The sequence below is a fragment of the Alosa sapidissima genome, chromosome 7 (genome assembly GCF_018492685.1).
Source record: "Alosa sapidissima isolate fAloSap1 chromosome 7, fAloSap1.pri, whole genome shotgun sequence".
Classification (NCBI taxonomy): Eukaryota; Metazoa; Chordata; class Actinopteri; order Clupeiformes; family Clupeidae; genus Alosa; species Alosa sapidissima.
This window is the reverse complement of record NC_055963.1, coordinates 10,612,514-10,631,980: the sequence shown is the minus strand read 5'-3', so window position 1 is coordinate 10,631,980 and position 19,467 is coordinate 10,612,514. Positions and strand designations below refer to the sequence as shown.

Genomic DNA, 19,467 nt, shown 5'->3' with positions numbered 1-19,467 from the left:
TTTTTTCAGGCCCCTAACCAGCGCAAAGAAAAAAAAAAGACTTGTATTTGTACCTCTATTAATGAAATTGAATAGCCTACTGAAATATAAAATTCATTTTACGAAATATTTATTAAATAATTGTTTTTAAAGTATTTTTGCATGGATTCTACTTTTTAAATATATGTATATTTTAAAATCTCACGTAGGCTACCCCCTGGAGTGCCTTCACATACTGTACCCCCATTTGAAAACCACTGGTGTAGGCTACACTGACCTTATTGCCTAACTCCCGTAGCCTGACTTCTTTACACTACTCTGTAACCCCGTGTTTGTCAATTTGCTTTTTGGTGCCATCATCACATGAAATATGCAGCAGTAGACCTATAAACTCATACCTCACTTGTTGGAGCTTACAGAATAAACCAGGGCCCTTGGTTTGCTTAGAATGCTGAACTAATTAGGGGAAATATCCTATGATGGATTCATAAATCGCCACTGACAATAAATGGAATGGAATGAAAGTCAATACAATCTCAGCAGCATCACATGCATAGGAGTATTTTCAGGAACTGTTCTTTTGGACATGGGCCTAACAGAATGCCTCCAGTAGCCAGGCCTACTAGGCTACCTGTACAGGACTTCCCTGTATACCCATGTGGGTTGAAATTGTAGACTGTATAAAATAGGTTGGAATGTTTTGGAAATCTGTATGCCACTTCAGCACCATGCTGGTGTGGTCTGTTAAACGTGGAGGTGCAGTTCTAATCTGCAGCTGATTGTTCCTCATGGTTCTCTTGCTGTCCGTTGGGTGTGCACTCAAACAAAACATCAAAATAAATAAATAAATACAAATAAACCTCTGCTTTCAGTACACATGGTGGATCTGAAGCTGAGGGCAAAAAACAAAGTGGCCAGACAGACCAAACAATTTCAACAGCCAATGAGCACATTGCTTCAGGACCATGGAAAGTAGGGTGCAATTTGATTAGCAAATGAGCTCAAATATCAACAACCTTTCACAAGAATCATGGAACCTACCTTTACATGTTTAGTAGATTTAATAATAAAAAAAAAAATACCTTCCCTAAATTCAAATAAGCATGGTTGAATAATGGGTCGTGCAGATTTTGTGCATATACTCACACTCAACTCAACGAACTTTGAGAACTCCTGTGCCAGTTGATTTTTACTATCTACCTGTTATTTGCCTGTGTGCATGAGTACTCTGACAAAGACAGTCTTTGCTGAAGAGGCCTACTAGCCCTCTGTCCTTAACAGGCTCTTTGACATGGCATAGATACACTTGGGTTAAAACAAACACACTCCGGGCCCTAAAGGCTAAAGTGAATATCCAGGATGTCTACTGGATAGCACTTGCCGTGTTTCATGTTCTTGCTCCAGCATTTCCAGGAGTGTGCTGTGCCGGGGATTGGGAGAAGCCTGTCCTCATTAATTTGCCACATGTATGCCATTGTTACTTGGCACACGTTTAGAGGTATCTCCCCCATCACTTCCTGGAGGAGCACATATATAAGGCTGTGAAAGTCTCTCAACACAGTTAGCATTAGAATGTCAAAACTACAAGAACAGCCAACCAAGGCGGTCATTTTGACCGATGGAGTTTAAACTTCAAATTTCACCAGCAGATCTTTTGTTATTTTATTTTAAGAGTCATTTAGGGGTCTAAAATGACATGTCACGGCGGTTGTAGTGGTAGAGGGCTGGAGCCTATGTAAAATCCACTCTGTTCAACAATAGAGCTGCACCATATGCTGGACCATATATCCTACAATAATGTGCCCCAAATTGTAGTTCACTGAATTCTGCCAGACCCTGGGGAATCATAATGGACTGCACCATGCATTTAGATATTTTTATCTTAATGGCATCTGTCATGTATATCATGCTTTGAATGCATCTATGAAAATATATGCTTTGAACTTCCTTCTTCCTTCAGGGGAGTGCCACACATCCTGATGTCAAGTTTACAAATACATTTTATGAGGTTCCTTTGCATTCTTTCAGTGGGGAATTATGTGAACATTATAGGAAACAAGGACTAAAAAAACAAACAATTGATGGTTAATAAAAGTGATAAATACAGATTTAACCTATACAAAGCGTCAGACATGCAATAAAAGGAGATGCAAGTACAGTCAGACAATAAGACACAACCACGGACACTGGTCAAAGTTATTATTGTAGAATACTTTGCTTTTTTTTACAGACAAAAAGTGTTGACTTATTTTCCCAGTAAATTCTTAGAGTTCCATACAGTTTGGTCTACAGTATACAGGTGTGTTCTTTCATCATATATAGATATATATTTTTTCTCTTAAGTAACAGGCAGGTAGTTAATATATTTTATAGTCTGATTTTTTTTGTCTTTTTTTCTTTGTAGCACAGAAGAGTATGCTCAGGAGAATGTGCAATTGTCTATGTTATTCCATCAGTAGAAAGAGCATTGTGGGAAGAATCAATAATAATAATAATAATAATAATAATAATAATAATAATAATAATAATAATTTACAAGCTGTTCAATTGCATCAGGAAAGGAAAAAGAAAGAAAATGTGATTAAATGACCCTGTGTCCTAAAAAGTAAAGAAAAGATGCACATGTGCACATTTTGGCAAAATGTACAGCGGTGGTGCAGTTGTACAATAATTTATAACTTTTTATATTAAATATATTATATACTCTTTTCACATTTTGTGTCTTTTTTTCACCTCAGGTGACTTTCCAACTCCAACAGAATGGAACAAAACAAAAAGGCAGACAGACTTTTTGGATTCATTTTTTAGTCAGCATTTTAAGTTTTAAAATGGAATCTGGTGATGGCAGAACAAGTATACCAGTTCCAGGCAATATAATCAAATTAAGTACAGTCTGGACAGAGTGGTTACAGAATGAGTAGCAGAATATACTTGCCAGTCATATTTTCAGGATAGACACCCATCTGTTGGTGTATGCATTTGAATATGAATCAGAACAAATGATGTTTACACAGCTATACGAGAAGCTGACAGCTTTAATGTTGTGAGTCTTTCTCCCTTGTGCTGATCTGCACATTTGAGCATGACAGCTCTGGTGTTTTTAACCTCTCATGTGAAGTCACCTGTCCTTAGACCTGCCAGCGCTCTGACTGACCATCAGACTCCACTGGAACTGTCAGGACCAGGTGACTCCAATACAGGCAAAACACACAAACGGAGGGAATGATAATCAATGCACTATGCCAAGGTTTATATCTATATATAGTACTATCACCTCAGCTATTTTTTTTATCTCCAACAAAGTGTGGGCATTAGAACAATTTATGTTCAATTAATTAATTAAAAATGAAATGAGAGTCAGAGGGATGGACCCTGCGTTCCCTTCGGGAGCGCTGCTCCCTGTCAGCTTCTGAATCCATATAAGACAGAACACTTGCATTCAACAACACACATTAAATTCAGCACACACAACATGCGTGCTGCAAAGAGAGAGAGAGAGAGAGAGAGAGGAGTAATACATCCATCTTCTGCTCACAGGATACAGCGAGTGAGTGAAATCGTAACCACCAAAAGACGAAGGTGAAGTAAAAAGAATGACGACGGTGAGGCACACTATGATATCAACACATGCTCTGCACAGAATCAATCAAACCGATGCAACATTGATACGGCCGCGATCACACTTGCAATGTCGTCTTTCAAATTTATATCCGGTTTTCCGACAAAGTGGGCTTTCTAGAAAATAATTCTATACAGATAAAGGATTTCTGAGAGCCCTATATACAAGTCATCATGCCTATTTCACATATCTGTGGACAGGGCAGTCTGTTGCATAAGTGCCTGTACCATTCTTTACGTGATTGTATTGCATTGCAATGCATTGACAAAAGCATTATGATCTGAACAGTACCAACAGAGAATAGTCAGATATAGTTGGAAGCTGTCCCTTATGTGGTACTTTTGATCAATGGAATGTTTTAGCATGTCATGGTATGGGTGGAATGATTAGGAATTATATGATGTACAGTTTGGTGCAAATAGGTGCAATCCAAGACAAATTAATTAACTGGGAAAAAAAACAGTGATCTTTTGTCAAATTTTCCTCCGGTGGCCCACTATGATGTTACAAACTGACTGTTCGTCATTACGAGCAAATGCAGACGTTGGCATGTCTAATGAGAGAGAGGACATAGCTCATATCTTTTACAAGATATGAATGACAAAAACAGAGTTTGAGACATTTTATATTTGTAATAAATATATAATATATATGTATTATTTTTTACATTACACCATGAGCCCATGAATGACGCTGAGACATGTAATTAAAGGGTCTGCTAAAGTGTATTCACATAGTAGATGAATCTGTGTCAATGTTTAAAGGGTCAATGCATCTTTTTTGTTTTCAAAAAAAGACTCAAAACTCATCCATCGGTAGCGAGGCATTCATGGAGAGCCACAGTGAACATGCACAACGAGGACATAAATTCACTCTGTGATCATCTCATGCTGCTTTGGTCATACCCTTTCAGCTATTCGGCATCTAGAGATGCAGCCCAGGGAAAGGGCTTAGGCCTACGCACAGATAAGAAAACAAAGCTATCATCCCACTATCCTTCTCTTCCTTTTGAACTCTGATTAATAACTTTAAAGATAAGGGGCTAACCCTGATGTTGAACTAATGTGTTGATCAGGATCTGGCAAAATCCAAATCAAACAAACAAAGGAACTGCAGTAATGAGAATCATATTTGTTCAAAGATTGTCAATCAAAACGAAAGATGCTATTTGGATACGCTTGCCAATTCTTTCCAGACCTTAATCGGCTGTAGGTTTGCAGAAACAGATTTAGTTTCAAAACAAAAAGCATGGTTCTGTCTGTTTACTTTTCTCACTGGATTATGGTATGGTGGTGGCATTTCTTCTTTTATGTTTTCCTAGCAGACGCATTATAATTTATTAACGATTAGGATTTTCAATGTATTGTATCATTGTTTTGTTAGTACTTTTGTTATATATTTTTTTCTGTTTTCAGGACAGACACAACACATACACACACATAGAGAGAGAGAGAGAAGATAGACAAGGTGATAATGGAAATAAAAAAAGAAGGATTTTTGAGCAAACAACTTATGAAATGAATAAATAAACAAATCAATATTAAAGCTAATCCATAAAGCATCTGTTACATACTATTAACAAAATAAATAAATAAATAAATAAATAAATAAATAAATAAATAAAGAGTCTTAAGGATGAAGATGTTTAAAAGGTATTGTCAGTGATACTATAACACTACTAACACAGGTCGGTAAAAGGTGGAATGAGTAGACCCCCCCCTCCCTCTTTATTTTGCCTCCTTGGAGCCTGTTGTTGTTGTTGTTGTTGTTGTCCTGGGAGGTCACAGTTTACCGACTCCTCTTGTCTAGTTCTGCTCGAGACCCGCCTTCACAGGGCTGCGGCCCACACGCCCTCCCTCTGCAGTCCTTCAGGAGGCCCCGTGGACCGGGAGCCGCCCGTTCCCTCGCAGAACGAGTGTTCCGAGACGAGAGGAGGTGTGCCCCAGGAGAGGAGAGGGGGTGCCAGAGGTTTGGATGTGTGGGTTTCGCACAGACAGGTGAGAGGGGACTGTGGCACAGGATGGCGGCAGAGACTCACTGGGTGATTGGATCCACTGTGACTATGCATGGGTGGGTGGGCGAGTGGGTAGCTGGATCTGTGTGCATTAAGGAAGTGAAGCACCAACTGGACTCCGACCCAATGGACCGCTCCCCTACTCCGCCCCCCCACCCCCCCCACACCCACCTGTGCCTCCTCTTCTCTAGTCTGTCTCCTCAACACACCTGTGGTCCTCAGAAGTCGTTTGTTCGTTTGTTTTTAAATACTTTTAAATAGATTTCTTCTTTTTTTTTTTTCATACGAGTCACCCAGTGTGGAGGGGTGGCAGTCATAACGAGGTCTCCAGACTGAGGAGAGGGCAGCCCTGCTGTCGGGTCATGGAGGTCCAGTGATGGGTGGAGGGGTTTGTCGGGAGGGCCCCCCGCCCGTGCTCGATGGCGTCGTTGTTGTTGTTGTTGTTGCGGTTGGGGGTGACGGGTAGGCTATACTGGCGGTAGGGGCGGGGTCGCGTGCGCTGCTGTGGCTGGGGGGGTGGTGGCGGTGGGGGCTTACGCAGAGCCGGGTGGACGTTGGTGTACTGCTGTTGGTAGTGCAGGTGGTGGTTGTGCTTGGAGAGGTCAGACTCTGTCTCCTCGAGGTCGGTGTCGTCGATCAATGGGATGTTGTGGATGAAGTCGTTGATGAGAAACTCGGGGTGGGCCATGAAGTTGTGGATGGAGTTCCTGGATTCGGGTTTTTCGATGCCTTCATTACGGAACGCTTTCACCACTCTCATCTAAAAGGTGACGGGGTGCCAGACGAGAGGGACGGCAAGGGGTGAGGGGGAAGAAGAAGAGCAGAAGAGAGAGAAAGAGAGAATGGCCGAGGAAGAAGAGGAAGAAAGGGACGGAGAGAGAGAGTGCAAAAGAAACGAAGGATTGCAGAGAATCACAGAGGAAGAGGGGTAAAGAGAGAGAGAGAGAGAGAGAGAGACAGATAGATAGCAGGGGTGGGGTGGAGGAACAGGAGACATTGAGAGAAAAAAAGAGAAATAAAATAGGGTAGATTTTGGGTGGAGGAAGAGTTAGGAGGGAAATGAAAGCAGATAGTCAGTAACAGTCATGAACCATTGGGACACAAATCTCCATCTGTTTGGTACATGCCTCAAGAGTGCAAACACAACTCAAGATCAGGTTGCTATAAAATATGTGATATACAATATGGGATCATTTCTAGTCTGTTTATGCTTGTTATCTTTGGTGAAAAAATAATTTTGACTGCTTCTAGGAATTGTGAGGGAATGGATATTGTGAATATTTGACGTTCTGATGTCTACATGATCAAAGATTTATGTGCAAACCTAAAATGAAAGTGTATCACAACCTGATCTGAAGAGTTTTACAAAGGAAGAGAGATGACAACAAAAGAAACCAAACCAGAAGAAATAAAAATCAAAAAGTGTTGGAAATGATCTCAAACTGTCAGTTCACAATTTTCACTCACAGTCAACAAGACAATGGACATTCGTGTGAGGTCAAACATAAAAGACACCAAGCCTCAGACACACAGAGACACACTTTAAGCACAGAGGTACAAGCCAATACAAACTCAATGCTAACTATGTGTGTATACTGACCTGATAAGAGACTTGCAGTTTAAATTGACGATAAAGTATACTGCTGTTTTGAGCACGTTGCTTTGATACACACATAGCCCTGACCACAGCTGACTCTCTGACGGATCTGGCTCTGATCGGGTGGGCCCGGTCTCCCAGACCCGGGCCAGATCAGAGCCAGATCAGGGCCAGATGTATTTTAGAGTCGGCTGCCCTCTGGCAGAGTACAACGAAGGGACAAAACAAAAACGTGTGGGTTAGAATCTGCAATGGAATGCCGGGCAGACACAGTTAGATGGAAATCAAAGGAGGCAGGCACACTGATAGAGAGACTGAGGGGTCTCTGAATGAGGCTTTAGAGGGATATGGTCAGGGAGCACCTATATCCTACAGGGAAAAGACATGGGGCATTGCACCTGCTAACAGGACAGGGAAGAGGACAGGACCTGGAGCCTCATTGGCCTTTGGAACATCCAGGATTTAGTGTTCACTTAGAGTATGAAATAGTGTGAGCAAAATGGAATGGAAGGGGCAATGGAATTCCAGTCACGCGAACATGTGGTCGATGTCAAATGACAGCATGCATCATCAAGCCATCAAACACTTTGAGTTAGCAAAAGCAAGAGAGTTGGGTTTGACAGTGACCTATTAGACTAAATTATGAAATTATGCACAATATCTTTTTTTGTGGTGTCCATGCATGGGCTCAATACAATTCCCACAATCCATTAATCTGTTAAAAGTTCATATGTAACAGCAGAGAATAGGTGTCTAAACCATGCAAACAGTTCCATGCTCAATAAGCAAGTCCGTGCTGCAATGTGACATCTGGGTTAAAAATTGGAAAATGGTGCATGTGAATGTGCAAACAAAGGTTAATGACATTAGGGCACTTGGGGGCTTCACTGAACAGTTGAGCATTTAGATTTTAGGCATTGCAGTTGAGCAATTCAAATTAATAAATGTAGGTCAATGGCAATCATTCAGCAGCTGATATACACTGAATGAACCTAGACATTTCACCAAATCCAACCTGACATTTATACATATTATAACCAACACAAGTATAGGACTTTACCCTGCAATGCCGTGTAGTTTGAATGTGAATGATTTACAAGCCAATATGGGTCTGGGCCACACAGAATGAGAGGATAAGTCATCATGTTTGTGTGTGTGTGTGTGTGTGTGTGTAGTGCCAGAGAGTGAGACTGAGCATTGTGAGTGAGTGAGTGATTGAGCATTGTGAGTGAATGAGTGAGTGAATGAGTGATTGAGTGAGTGTGTGAGTAAGTGTTAGCATTGAGAGTGATAAAGTGAGTGAGTGAGTGAGTAAGAGTTAGCATTGAGAGCGATAAAGTGAGTGAGTGAGTGTGTGAGTAAGTGTTAGCATTGAGAGCGATAAAGTGAGTGAGTGAGAGTGAGCATTGTGAGCGAGCGAGTGAGTGAGTGAGTGAAGAGGTGAGGCAGCGCGAGCATCACTGGACATGCAGCAGAGCAGACAGGTGCAGATGGGACAAGAAGAAGAAGAGGAGGAAGAGCTGGCGGTGAAGCTCTCAGGCCGGCTAATGAGGAGAAGAGAGGAATGCCAAAAAACATGGTCAGAAAACAAGAGCCTGAGGTGTGTGAGGGTGCATGAGGATGTGTGTGTGTGTGTGTGTGTGTGTGTGTGTGTGTGTTTTAATTCCCCCAGTCCAGTGCAGCTGCCTCGTCTCTGTTTCAGACAGACAAGTAGGAAAATAAATAAACAAACGAATAAATAGATGCACGATGGCACCCAGCCAGGCTCATGCTGAGAGGACGAATCAGACCAAAGCAGGAACAAACATACAGTACAACACACACACACCCACACACATACACACACTCACGTGTTTGAGTGTATATGCTCATGTGTGAGGACATTCATTAACACATTCCTTTGCCGTGGTCAGGTAAGTGCAGTCAACACTTCAGCCCTTTCCCGGTAACGCCCCACCCCCCCAAACGAACACCCTCTACCCCCACTCAGATTCACACAGCAAAGGAAAATTAAGCTAAATTAACTAAAAGTAAAACAAAGAAATTCCAAACACAAACCAACAAACAAACAAACAGGAAGGAAGGAACGGTCAAGCATTTGGTTAAGTGCTTATCTGTTTTTCCAAAGAGCCTGTTTGTCAGCAAGAAAAAGACTTCATGCAAATCTGAAAGATTTGAAAACACTTTCTTTCGGTGGCGTTGTTTGTTTTCATTTTTTTTTTCTTTGTTTGCATGGATACGGGTAAACTTTCGAGTATAACACCCACATCTGTTTTGAGATGGACCATGATGAAGGATGTTAAGAATCAGTTGCGGTTTTATTCCCCCTTAGCTCTGGGTTTTAGCATGCCAGATCAATGTCCACTGTGTCCCCACGCCGCCCTTCAAAAGGAAAAGCTTGATGGAAAAACGTCATTGTTAAAACAAACAAACTAACAAAAAAGTTGAAGAAAAAAAATGCTTTACTCAATAGACCTTCCTAAGTGCACTGGGCAAAGAAAATGATCAAGAACACAAAGAACGAAGCCGAAAATAAGGAGCCAAGGAAGAGGAGAAGCAGGAGAGGTAGTGGTTAGAGAAGCTGTGATGGAAAAGTAAACGTTAATGCTGATGACCTCACATCCTGTTCAATTCAGAACCTCCCCCGTTATCCTGATTTGTCTTTAAACTCCAAGTCTCAGATGAACCTCGAAAAAAAATCGCATGTCCCCTTCTGCCTTGAGAGTGCGAAGTGTAAAAGACAAAGGAGCCCTTTATATAAGTGAACTAGATTGTTTTAGTCGAAATTTCGTCTGATGAAACCATGTCATCAAATAATCATATTGAAAAGCAGGTAAAAATTTGTGAGGAAAACAGAATGCAAATGACTGACAAGCACCTACTGCCGAGTGCAGATGTCAGCAATCAAGAGCACAGGAGATGCAATGTTAGATAACTAGTTTCCCTGCCTCCTGAAGCTCTCCCACACACACACTTGCATTCTCATGCGCACAGATACACACACACACACACACACACACATAAACAGTGACATACTCTGGCATTCGCCAATAAAACTGTCTCCATATAAGGTAAATATTTCTGCAAATGGAGCTATGGCGTTGAGCGCTGGTAATAGATACACTGCCAAAACGGTAAGAGGGTCATCAATTCTAAAGTGTGCGTCTTTAAGATTTAGAAGGCACATGAGCATGCTTTTCCAAACCTCTGCACGTAACCATGTAAAATGAAAACAAACTCGATCCATAGATCTGGCTGCTTATTCACAGTCGAGTCATTGTAACAAATACACTGTACAAGACAGCCCCACGGGAGCCAAATACAGTGTTGCTGGACGTTGTGGGAAAGGCATAACTAAGATATACTGCTTTCCAAAACACATGCATTCCTCCACATAAGCAAATGTGCCACAGAAGAGGTGGTAGAATACTACTCTTAACACGCCAGTTGACTACAGAATGAGACACAGTACAGTAGTGGACATGGTTTAGTCTGCACAGGGTCATTAGTCCTCAGTGAATCAAGTTATCGAATGTTCTAGAATGTTTCTAGAGAATATTCATTTGGTGTTTCATTCCAAAAATAGTACTGAGGTTTGTTCATTGAAACAGTTGCTGTGCTGTCTATCTCATGTCCAGTGTGTGAATATTGGAGGTTCATTTTCCCCAAACTACTCTACAATGGTGGAAAAAAGAGAATGTGACAAGAGTGCCAGACAGACAGATGGAGGGTTCACAGAGTTAAAAGCAGAAAAATCTCATTTACACACTGGTTGGCATAACATACCGCAAGTGGACAGACACACACTCTCTCTCTCTCTCTCTCTCTCTCTCTCTCTCTCTCTCACACACACACACACACACACACACACACACACACACACACACACTCACATACTTGGAGTGAAAAGAAGAGATGGGACACACACATGATATGTGAAGGAACTGACAGTCAGACGGTTAGTGTTGAAAATTGTGACAACCTGAAAATGTGAATGGATGACCAGAGATAACAAAAGATAGAAAATAGTCCATATCGGCAAACTTTATATCAACTATGGGACTACCCATGGAAAAAAAATTCAAAATTGAACACAATACTCTCACGCTCTGTCTTACATTGATATCAAACTCAATACGACTATAAATAAATGAACACATAAATAAATAAACAACCAGTATATTACATTGTGTCCCTATTATGTCAGTACATGATTTCTGTAGAGTCTGAGCTCAAATGTACAAATTGTGAGACTTGTAAGAAAGTAGAACACCATGAAATGTGACAGTAGACAGAGAGAGAGAAAGAGAGAGAGTGAGAGAGAGTGTGTGAGAGAGAGAGAGAGACAGATATGGAATAACCAATAGTACATGAGAGACTGAAGGGTGCAGTGTCAGAGGAGGGACAGACAGCCTGTGGGAAATCTGCAAAAGAAAAAGTTAGAGAAGCAGTGCAGGACTGAGGAGAAAGACCGTCTCCCTGGTAACACTCAGAATACCACATGACAGAGAAAAAAACATTCCCTTCGATATCACTTGAAACAGTAAGAAGACAGAGAGAGAGAGAGGAAGATGAGAGAGGAGGGAGGCAGGAAGAAGGAAGAACTTTTACACAACCTCAGCAGGACACTTAAGGGCTTATACTCGAAGGTTTACCCCCGTGTGCAAGATTCACAAATTTGTTGCCACAACCGTTATTTGTCAAGATATTTCTGAGTACGCTTGAATTTGATTTACATTTAATATGCTTCGCTCCTTTTTTGTGGCAACCACGCTTGTCAACAGAGACTTCTTCAAAAACAAAGTTGCGCCATGTTCTCTCATTAATTCCTCATCTGACAGGCTTTCATCTGGCAGGTTCCACATTTTTCCCCCCTTCTCTGAGAAAGCAGGCGATTGGCCAATATTTCATCATCTCTCTTTTCAATCTAGGGCTGTTTTTCAACCGCAGCCAATTCCAGAGACTGTTTGCCATTTAGTGGTCTATATTTTTTTAAGTGAGTACTAATTATGTGTTTTTCTCTATTTGAAACATTACAGAGAAATTTTAACATTATGATTGACAACCACAAATGCAAAACACTCCCAAAACACTCCCAAATATAGTAGAAGATATCAGGTCAAATCAAACCGTGGATTAAACAATAAAGTCAAACTGCTTTCCTGTGCATGTTGAAACCTACCACAGGATCCCCATTCAAAATGCAGTGTAGTCCTGTGCCAGGTTTCAGGCTTGTCAAGGAAATCATCCCTTATGTTCTTATTCCAATTTCTAACCATAAATCTCATGTGTGAAAAAATATCGCTACCAATAACAAGACCAGTAGGCTTTGTATCCAAATCTATGTAATACTGAGAGAGAATGGCTCAATTGGCCCATCCGGGTAGACAAAATTAAAATAACACCAGTGAAAAAAAATAAACAAAAAACAAAAAAAAATACAAGACCATCAAGACAGCAAACCACAAGTCAACGGTGTGGGAAAATTAGGGACCAGACTGGCAAGGCCACATAGACAGGGGAGAAGGTGGGGATAGGGGACCACATCTTTGGCACAGTCGGTCGCAAACCACACAGGCGAGCTTGCAAAAAGCCACAGTTACAGAGGCGCAAGCACAACCACCGAAGACCAGCAATCCCAAAGAAAAACAGGTGACATTGGACACGATACCATGGGTGTGTGTGTGTGTGTGTGTGTGTGTGTGTGTGTGTGTGTGTGTGTATGGGTGTGTGTGTGTGTGTGTGTCTGTGTGTAGGTGTTCTATCTTTTAGTGTCATTTTTTGTGTTGAATTAGCATTTGCAAACCATACATGTGTGCATGTGTGCGTGTGTGCGAGTGTGTGTGTGTGTGTGTGTGTGTGTCTGTGTGTGTGTACGTGTGCGTGTGCATCTGCATGTCTGTGTATGTGAGTGTGTACTTGTGTGTATGTTAACATGCTTGTGTGTGTGTGTGTGTGTGTGTGTGTGCGTGTGTGTGTGTGTGTGTGTGTGTGTGTGTGTGTGTGTGTGTGTGTATGCGTGTGTGTGTGTGTGTGTGTGTGTGTGTGCGTGCGTGTGCGTGTGTGTGTGTGTGTGTGTGCGTGTGTGTGTGTGTGTGTGTGTGTGTTCTGCGTGTGACACCAGTGGGGTAAAACAGTAGTGGAGACTCACTCCCTGGAGCGGCGCTTGCATTGGCAGTGGAGAGAACTACGTGAGTGGGGGTAGAAATATTGGTTACGTCATGGAGCTGACTGAGCACGGAGGACCGCCGGCGCGGAGCCCCCTGAAAGGAACCACTTCTCTTGAAGGTGCTCACTACCTCCATCTGCAGGTGAGAGAGAGAACCACACACATATACACACACACACACACATACAGAAATAATTCAGAAGGGGGATTGGGGGAGAGGAGTAGTAGGAGGAGAAAGCAGTTTCTTATGTACTTGCTCACTGGACCACACTTAAATATAACACACTTAAAAGAGCTTGAGGTATTTCTATAAAAAAAGAGGTTATGGTAACCAACATTCGGAAAAAAACAACTTGTTATTGTGGGACAGGGACAACAGCAAGGTAAAAAGGCACCTATGGACCACAGCAAAAGCACCATTGCAAACAAACACACCCATGCTGTTGGATTATCTATTTACCCCTTTGAGATGTCAGTTAACCTTTGGTCCTTCCTGCATCTGAATGTCCATATCAATCATGAGTCCATTATATCAAACTACGGGCATCTTCTCCCCAGTGGGAGGAGAAAACAAGACAAAAGTAACAAGAGATAGTATTTTGACGCACTATGACACAGCATGTCAGACCTACCTAATGGTAATCGCACCACAATGCAAATTCAGAGACCCCACAGGTTTTTGACCACATTTTGTAGAGTGGGGCATCTTTCACTGATGCATCATGGGAACAGCTGTGGTAGCTTTCACATCATTATTTATCCAATAAAATCAATGGATACACACAGGTATTACCGTAAATAGGTTGCCCGTGTTGCCAAGGCACCCCCCCCACTCACAATTAATCCGGGTGTAATCACTGTACTCTAAAAAATAATAATAATAATAATAATAAAGATAAAGATGACTGATGAAAAAATCAATGGAGCTACTCTGCAAAAGAGCCACTCTCAGTGAAAGCCTTGATCAAATTAAAGTGACTGATGATATTAGGGCGGCCCTTGTAATGTGTGTTGTGTTTTGCCTACTCAGTATTGAACACGGGAGGGGGATCGATGGAAACCTTGTAAGGAGCTTTGCTGGCACTTCGTGCCATCCGCGCTTAGCACCCCAACATCAGAGGCCTGTCTCTGCTCAGTTCCGCCTGATGTGTGTCTGCACTGATGGAGTTATATAGGGGGTCGAACGTATGGAGCTCGAGAGGTGCAAAGCACTTTATACTTCCATTAGAGTTCATTAAAAGGAGCGTCAGCGGGCTTCTGATTGCATGATTGTGTGTGTGTGTGTGTGTGAGCGTCTGTATGTGTGTGTATATGCAATATATAATGGAGTCTGGGGTGAAGTGTACATTGTGTGTGTGGGTGTGTATGAGTGACATAATCGCCAACAGCTTTACCATACTTGTAACAAACGTCTTGTCCAAGTAGAACCACCATAACAGATGAGGCCAGGAAGAGAGAGAGAGAGAGAGAGAGAGAGAGAAACAAAAAGAAAAGAAAGAAAACTGTGAGAGAAAGCAGAGTAGAGAGGTAAGAAGTAGACTAGAGGTAGAACTACATAAGGAAGAGAGGGATGTATAGAGAACGATAGAGAAAGAGGGTGAGAGAGAGAGAAAGAAAGAGGGAGGGAGAGAGAGCAAGAGCCCATTTTAAAGGCACTTTAGACTTCAGACAGAGGGCACTCCAAAGGTAGGTATGCGGGACACTTATTGATCCTACGATCCCCGGTGCCCCCCCCCCCCCCCCCCCCCCCCCCCCCCACCCACCCACCCACAACACCTCCTCTGGATCTAATGCACTTTTATTGGGCTCGCTCTATCCCACTGATGGAGGCCTCTGAATGCCGCACCATCCTCCTACCCTAACAAGAGGCTGGAGCCCTCTCCGCTGCCAACCCACTGCCGGGATCCTCTATGAGTCAGAGGCAAGCAAAGTCCTCTAAACACACCGACACACCTTTTACCTGTTCTGACAGGCTCGCAGACTGCAATGCACGCCTCTAAACACACCGACACACCTTTTACCTGTTCTGACAGGCTCGCAGACTGCAACGCACGCCGCACAGCCTAAAATGCTCCTACCATAATAGGACATAAAACCTGTACAGATGCACACACACCTTCACACACACCTTTCCCACTCTTTTACATAGAGGTAGCTTCCCATGAATTAGTTGTAAAAGGACAAGACCCTATAGTGCAGCTGGCGTTTGGTTTTGCATAACTGTACAACCAAGGCTGAATTCAGGTGACATATTTTGGAAGGACTATCAACATTTCCCTTTTACATTATTAATGTATAACGAGTAATGACAAGAAAGACAAAAACAAATTCTAGAAATAGCATGCTGTCTCTAGATAACATTTCTCCAGTTAAAAGGGAAAGCTTTAAGCACTCTGTGTCCAGAACATTCTTTATCAGATATTAGAAGTGGGACAAATAGATAGCACAGAGAGAGAAAGACAGAGTGAGAAAAGGTGGTAGGCACATTTCATGAAAGGAAAAACAAGACAGGCAAACAGTCATTTCAGCCTTTGAAATAAAAGACAAAACATGTAAATTAGAAAATGAGGCGTAGCAAGAGAGTAAGAGAGAGAGAGAAAGAGAGAGAGAGAGAGAGAAGAGAGAGAGAGAGAGAGGAAATCAAATCACAAACTACAAACTAAGGAAGAGGCATGAAATTGTTAGCTGAACACATGACATAAGTAAAGTATCTTTGACAAGATTATTCATAGAACAAACATCTATAAATTGCCAACGGTAACTATTCACATTTAAATCAGGCCTGCTGAACAAAACATGCCGTAGCATGTCCACAAAATAAAGTAATATGGCAGTTCATGTCAAGTTAAGGCATACGCTAATCCTGATTTAATAAACTCAAATAAGCTTTGAGTAGAAGGGCCAGTGCTGGCGTACTGTCACTGTCACTGCCACTAACACTGATCTGTTCCTCACGCATAGGGAGATTAGAGAAAGTGGAGGGGTCAATCAAGCTGGGTGAAGGGGGGGGGGGGGATTCTAGGAGTGTTTTATAGAACACTGTTGGTGGAATACAGTATGTTCATTTGGAAAGGGGCCCAAAAAAGGGGGCCTAGGGTTGAGGGAAAGACAGAAAGATGCAGAAGAAGAGAGAGGTGAAGAGAGACAGCAGAGAAGAAGACAGCGCTGCTCATCAGGACTTGGTGAAATGGGATGAGTCAAGAGAGGTGAAGCGGAAAGGACAGCGTAGAGTACAGGAGAGGAGATCAGAAATGAAGATATCACAAAAAAAGAGGACAAAAGAGTGGACAACGACACCTATGAAGAAATAGAGGAGAAAAGAAAACACAGGAAAGAAAAGAGAACAGAAGTTAGGAGAAGAGAATAAAGGAGAGAGGAGGGGATGCGACAAGATAGAAATGGCAGTAAAAGAGTTGCAGAAAGAAAGATCAAATCATTTTAACCTCCTTAGGGGTGAACTAGAGCTTCACCATCATCCAGGCAAACCGCTACATCATCAGGCCTTCAAAAGAGAAGATGGTAAGGAGATGAGAGAGAGAGAGAGAGAGAGAGAGAGAGAGAGAGAGGGGGATGAGAGAGGAGAGGCGAGGAGGACTGGGGTGGGGGGGCACACACAGCACCTGAGTCTGGATACGGTTGAGGCCCCTGAACCAGAGGATCTGGCCCCTCCTCAGCTCCCTCTCCGCGTGGTCGATCTCCTCCTCGTCGTCGGCCAGCTCGTCCTCCGTCATCTCGTCTGTGCCCGGCCCGTGGCCCGCCTCCTTCAGACACTTCAGGCGGTGGGTTGGTACAGTGGCGATCAACTAGGGAACAAAACGAGGGAGGGAGGGAGGGAAAGAGGGAGGGAGATAATTGGGAAAGACAGATGCTGAGACAAACTGTGTGAGAGTGAGGGAAGTGTATGTGTATGCATGAGAGCGGGAAGACTATGAATACTAAATACTATCCAATGGTCTTATAGATGTTCAACCTCCTTCATTCTGGCTTTTTCTATCTCTCTCTCTTACACACAACTTCCCTCTCTCTTTTATGTCCATCACGTGCACTTCTCTTTCTGTATTTCACACAGACATACACACGCACGCACGCACATACACACACACGCACACACACACACACACGCACGCACGCACATACACACACACGCACAAAAACACTCACTCACACACACACACACACACACACACACACACACACACACTCACATACACACACACACACAGGCACACACTCCCACCTGTCCCCAGAGAAGCTCCCCTACACCAACGAAGAGACACCACAGCCACTGTTCCACATTTAGGGGTGCACAGCTGAACGGCTTCCCTCCAAACTGGACAATCACGATCTGCAACAAGTCAGACAAACCCATCAGACATCACAGATTGTCATACACACAGCCCTGTTTAGCCCAATGACAATGACAAGAGAAATCAACAGAAATGTAAAAAAAAAAACAGCAATCTATGCACAGGTCAGACAGTATAAATTATAAAACACTTTCAGAGACAGGGCACATAATTTAAACGGGGACAAGGTTAAATTGGCACCTATTTAATTACCAGAGACATCCTTTTTACACACTCATCTTCCTCATCCAAGAGAACCTTTGAAGTCAAAAAAGGTTCTCCCAGAGAACTCTCCAGAGCCACGGAGCTTCAGACAGGCTGCATGTCTGCGTGCAAATCAGCGGTCTGGCCGGACCTCCCTTTTTCAGGGGGGTGGGGTGGGGGGGGCTCAGAGGAGGAAGGCAATCTGAGGCCACGTCAAAAGACGTTACGCTCGGCGCAGTAACACCTCCGCCGCTGACACCGATGCATCAGCGTGGTGGAGCCCAGTCAGGAGTCCTGACACATGGCCGGGCCTGACGACGGCTTAGTCACGGGCCCAGAGCACATTCTGTCCCCTGCTAAAGCAGTCTCGCCTCTCTGAGCGCCCACCCCAACCCAACCCGCCCTGACCTGACCAGGACGAGGCGGCCGAGGATGAGCTCAGCTGTGTGTCTAAGACTACTCAGGGTTCTGTTTTGGGTGTCATACTGGTGGACTTACAAATTCCAATCCAAGCACAGCTGCTTATTTTTGACACTCACAGGTCATACCTTACAGTTTACGTAAGCAGATGTTATTTGTCTTTATTCAAGGATGTACGCTTGCTAGGTATAAATAGATGATGTCAATGTCAGTTCACAAGAGCCTGTCCTATGCTGTTCACAAGCATAGCTGTTTTGTTTTTCCATTTATGACAGTAAACTCACAAAATATTTTCCAGAGCCATCAAATAAGGTCTGTTTAGACATGTTTGTCTCACATCATAATATTTACCTGGACTTTCAAAGGCACTTGGGTACACCACACACACACACACACACACACACACACACACACACACACACACACACACACACACACCACACGCACCACACACACACTGTCTCACCTGAATACCGAATGTTCCCAGCACGATGCTGCAGAATATGGGGTTGCTGAAGATGCCGTCAAAGACATTCCTCTCGCCGTGGATCTTGCGGGCGTTGATCTCGTTGAAGAGCTGCATAAGGACGAAGGTGTTGAAGATGATGGTGTAGTGCTCGGAGGGAGGCGAGTGGAGGGGGGCGTTGCGGCCGCTGTCGATGTTGAAGATCTTCTCACCTGAGGAAGCAGAAGGGGGGTTGCAGGTGGGTGGAGGAACAGATATGGAAATGTGCATGTTTGGGAGATGATTCAATGAGCAGATTTGGCGTGTGTACGTGTAATCACATTTGATTTATGAACTGTTTGTGAAGTGTCTAAAGTGAGCTATCTAATTAAAGTGCACAGAAAATCAAAAGCTGTAGAGATCCATTCGCCCCCTTCTCTATAATCTGTCTCTCTCCCACTTGTTCTCTTTCTTTCTCTTGCTCTCTCTTGCTCTCTCTTTCTTTCTCTTGCTCTCTCTTTCTTTCTCTTGCTCTCTCTCTCTAATTTCTCCCAGTCTCAGCGAATGACTCACTTAATGACTGACTCTGCTTCTCAGCATAACTGAACAGTCCACTATTACTGCCCCTACATGGACCCCCCCCATCCCAATCCTCCCCCCCTCCCCCCCCATCC

At 43.1% G+C, this 19,467-nt stretch overlaps 1 protein-coding gene across 1 annotated transcript in view; it reads right to left on the bottom strand.

The window, feature by feature from the left end:
• Positions 1-5,847: 5,847 nt before the first annotated feature.
• Positions 5,848-19,467, bottom strand: part of atp2b3b (ATPase plasma membrane Ca2+ transporting 3b) — a gene marked incomplete at its 5' end in the record, with an annotated part of 33,244 nt that continues 19,624 nt past the window's right edge. Inside the window, 4 exons of the mRNA XM_042098296.1 lie at positions 5,848-6,372; positions 16,999-17,181; positions 17,616-17,723; positions 18,815-19,026. Of these exons, the coding sequence (XP_041954230.1) occupies positions 5,926-6,372; positions 16,999-17,181; positions 17,616-17,723; positions 18,815-19,026 (950 nt within the window). The remainder of the gene's footprint in view (positions 6,373-16,998; positions 17,182-17,615; positions 17,724-18,814; positions 19,027-19,467) is intronic.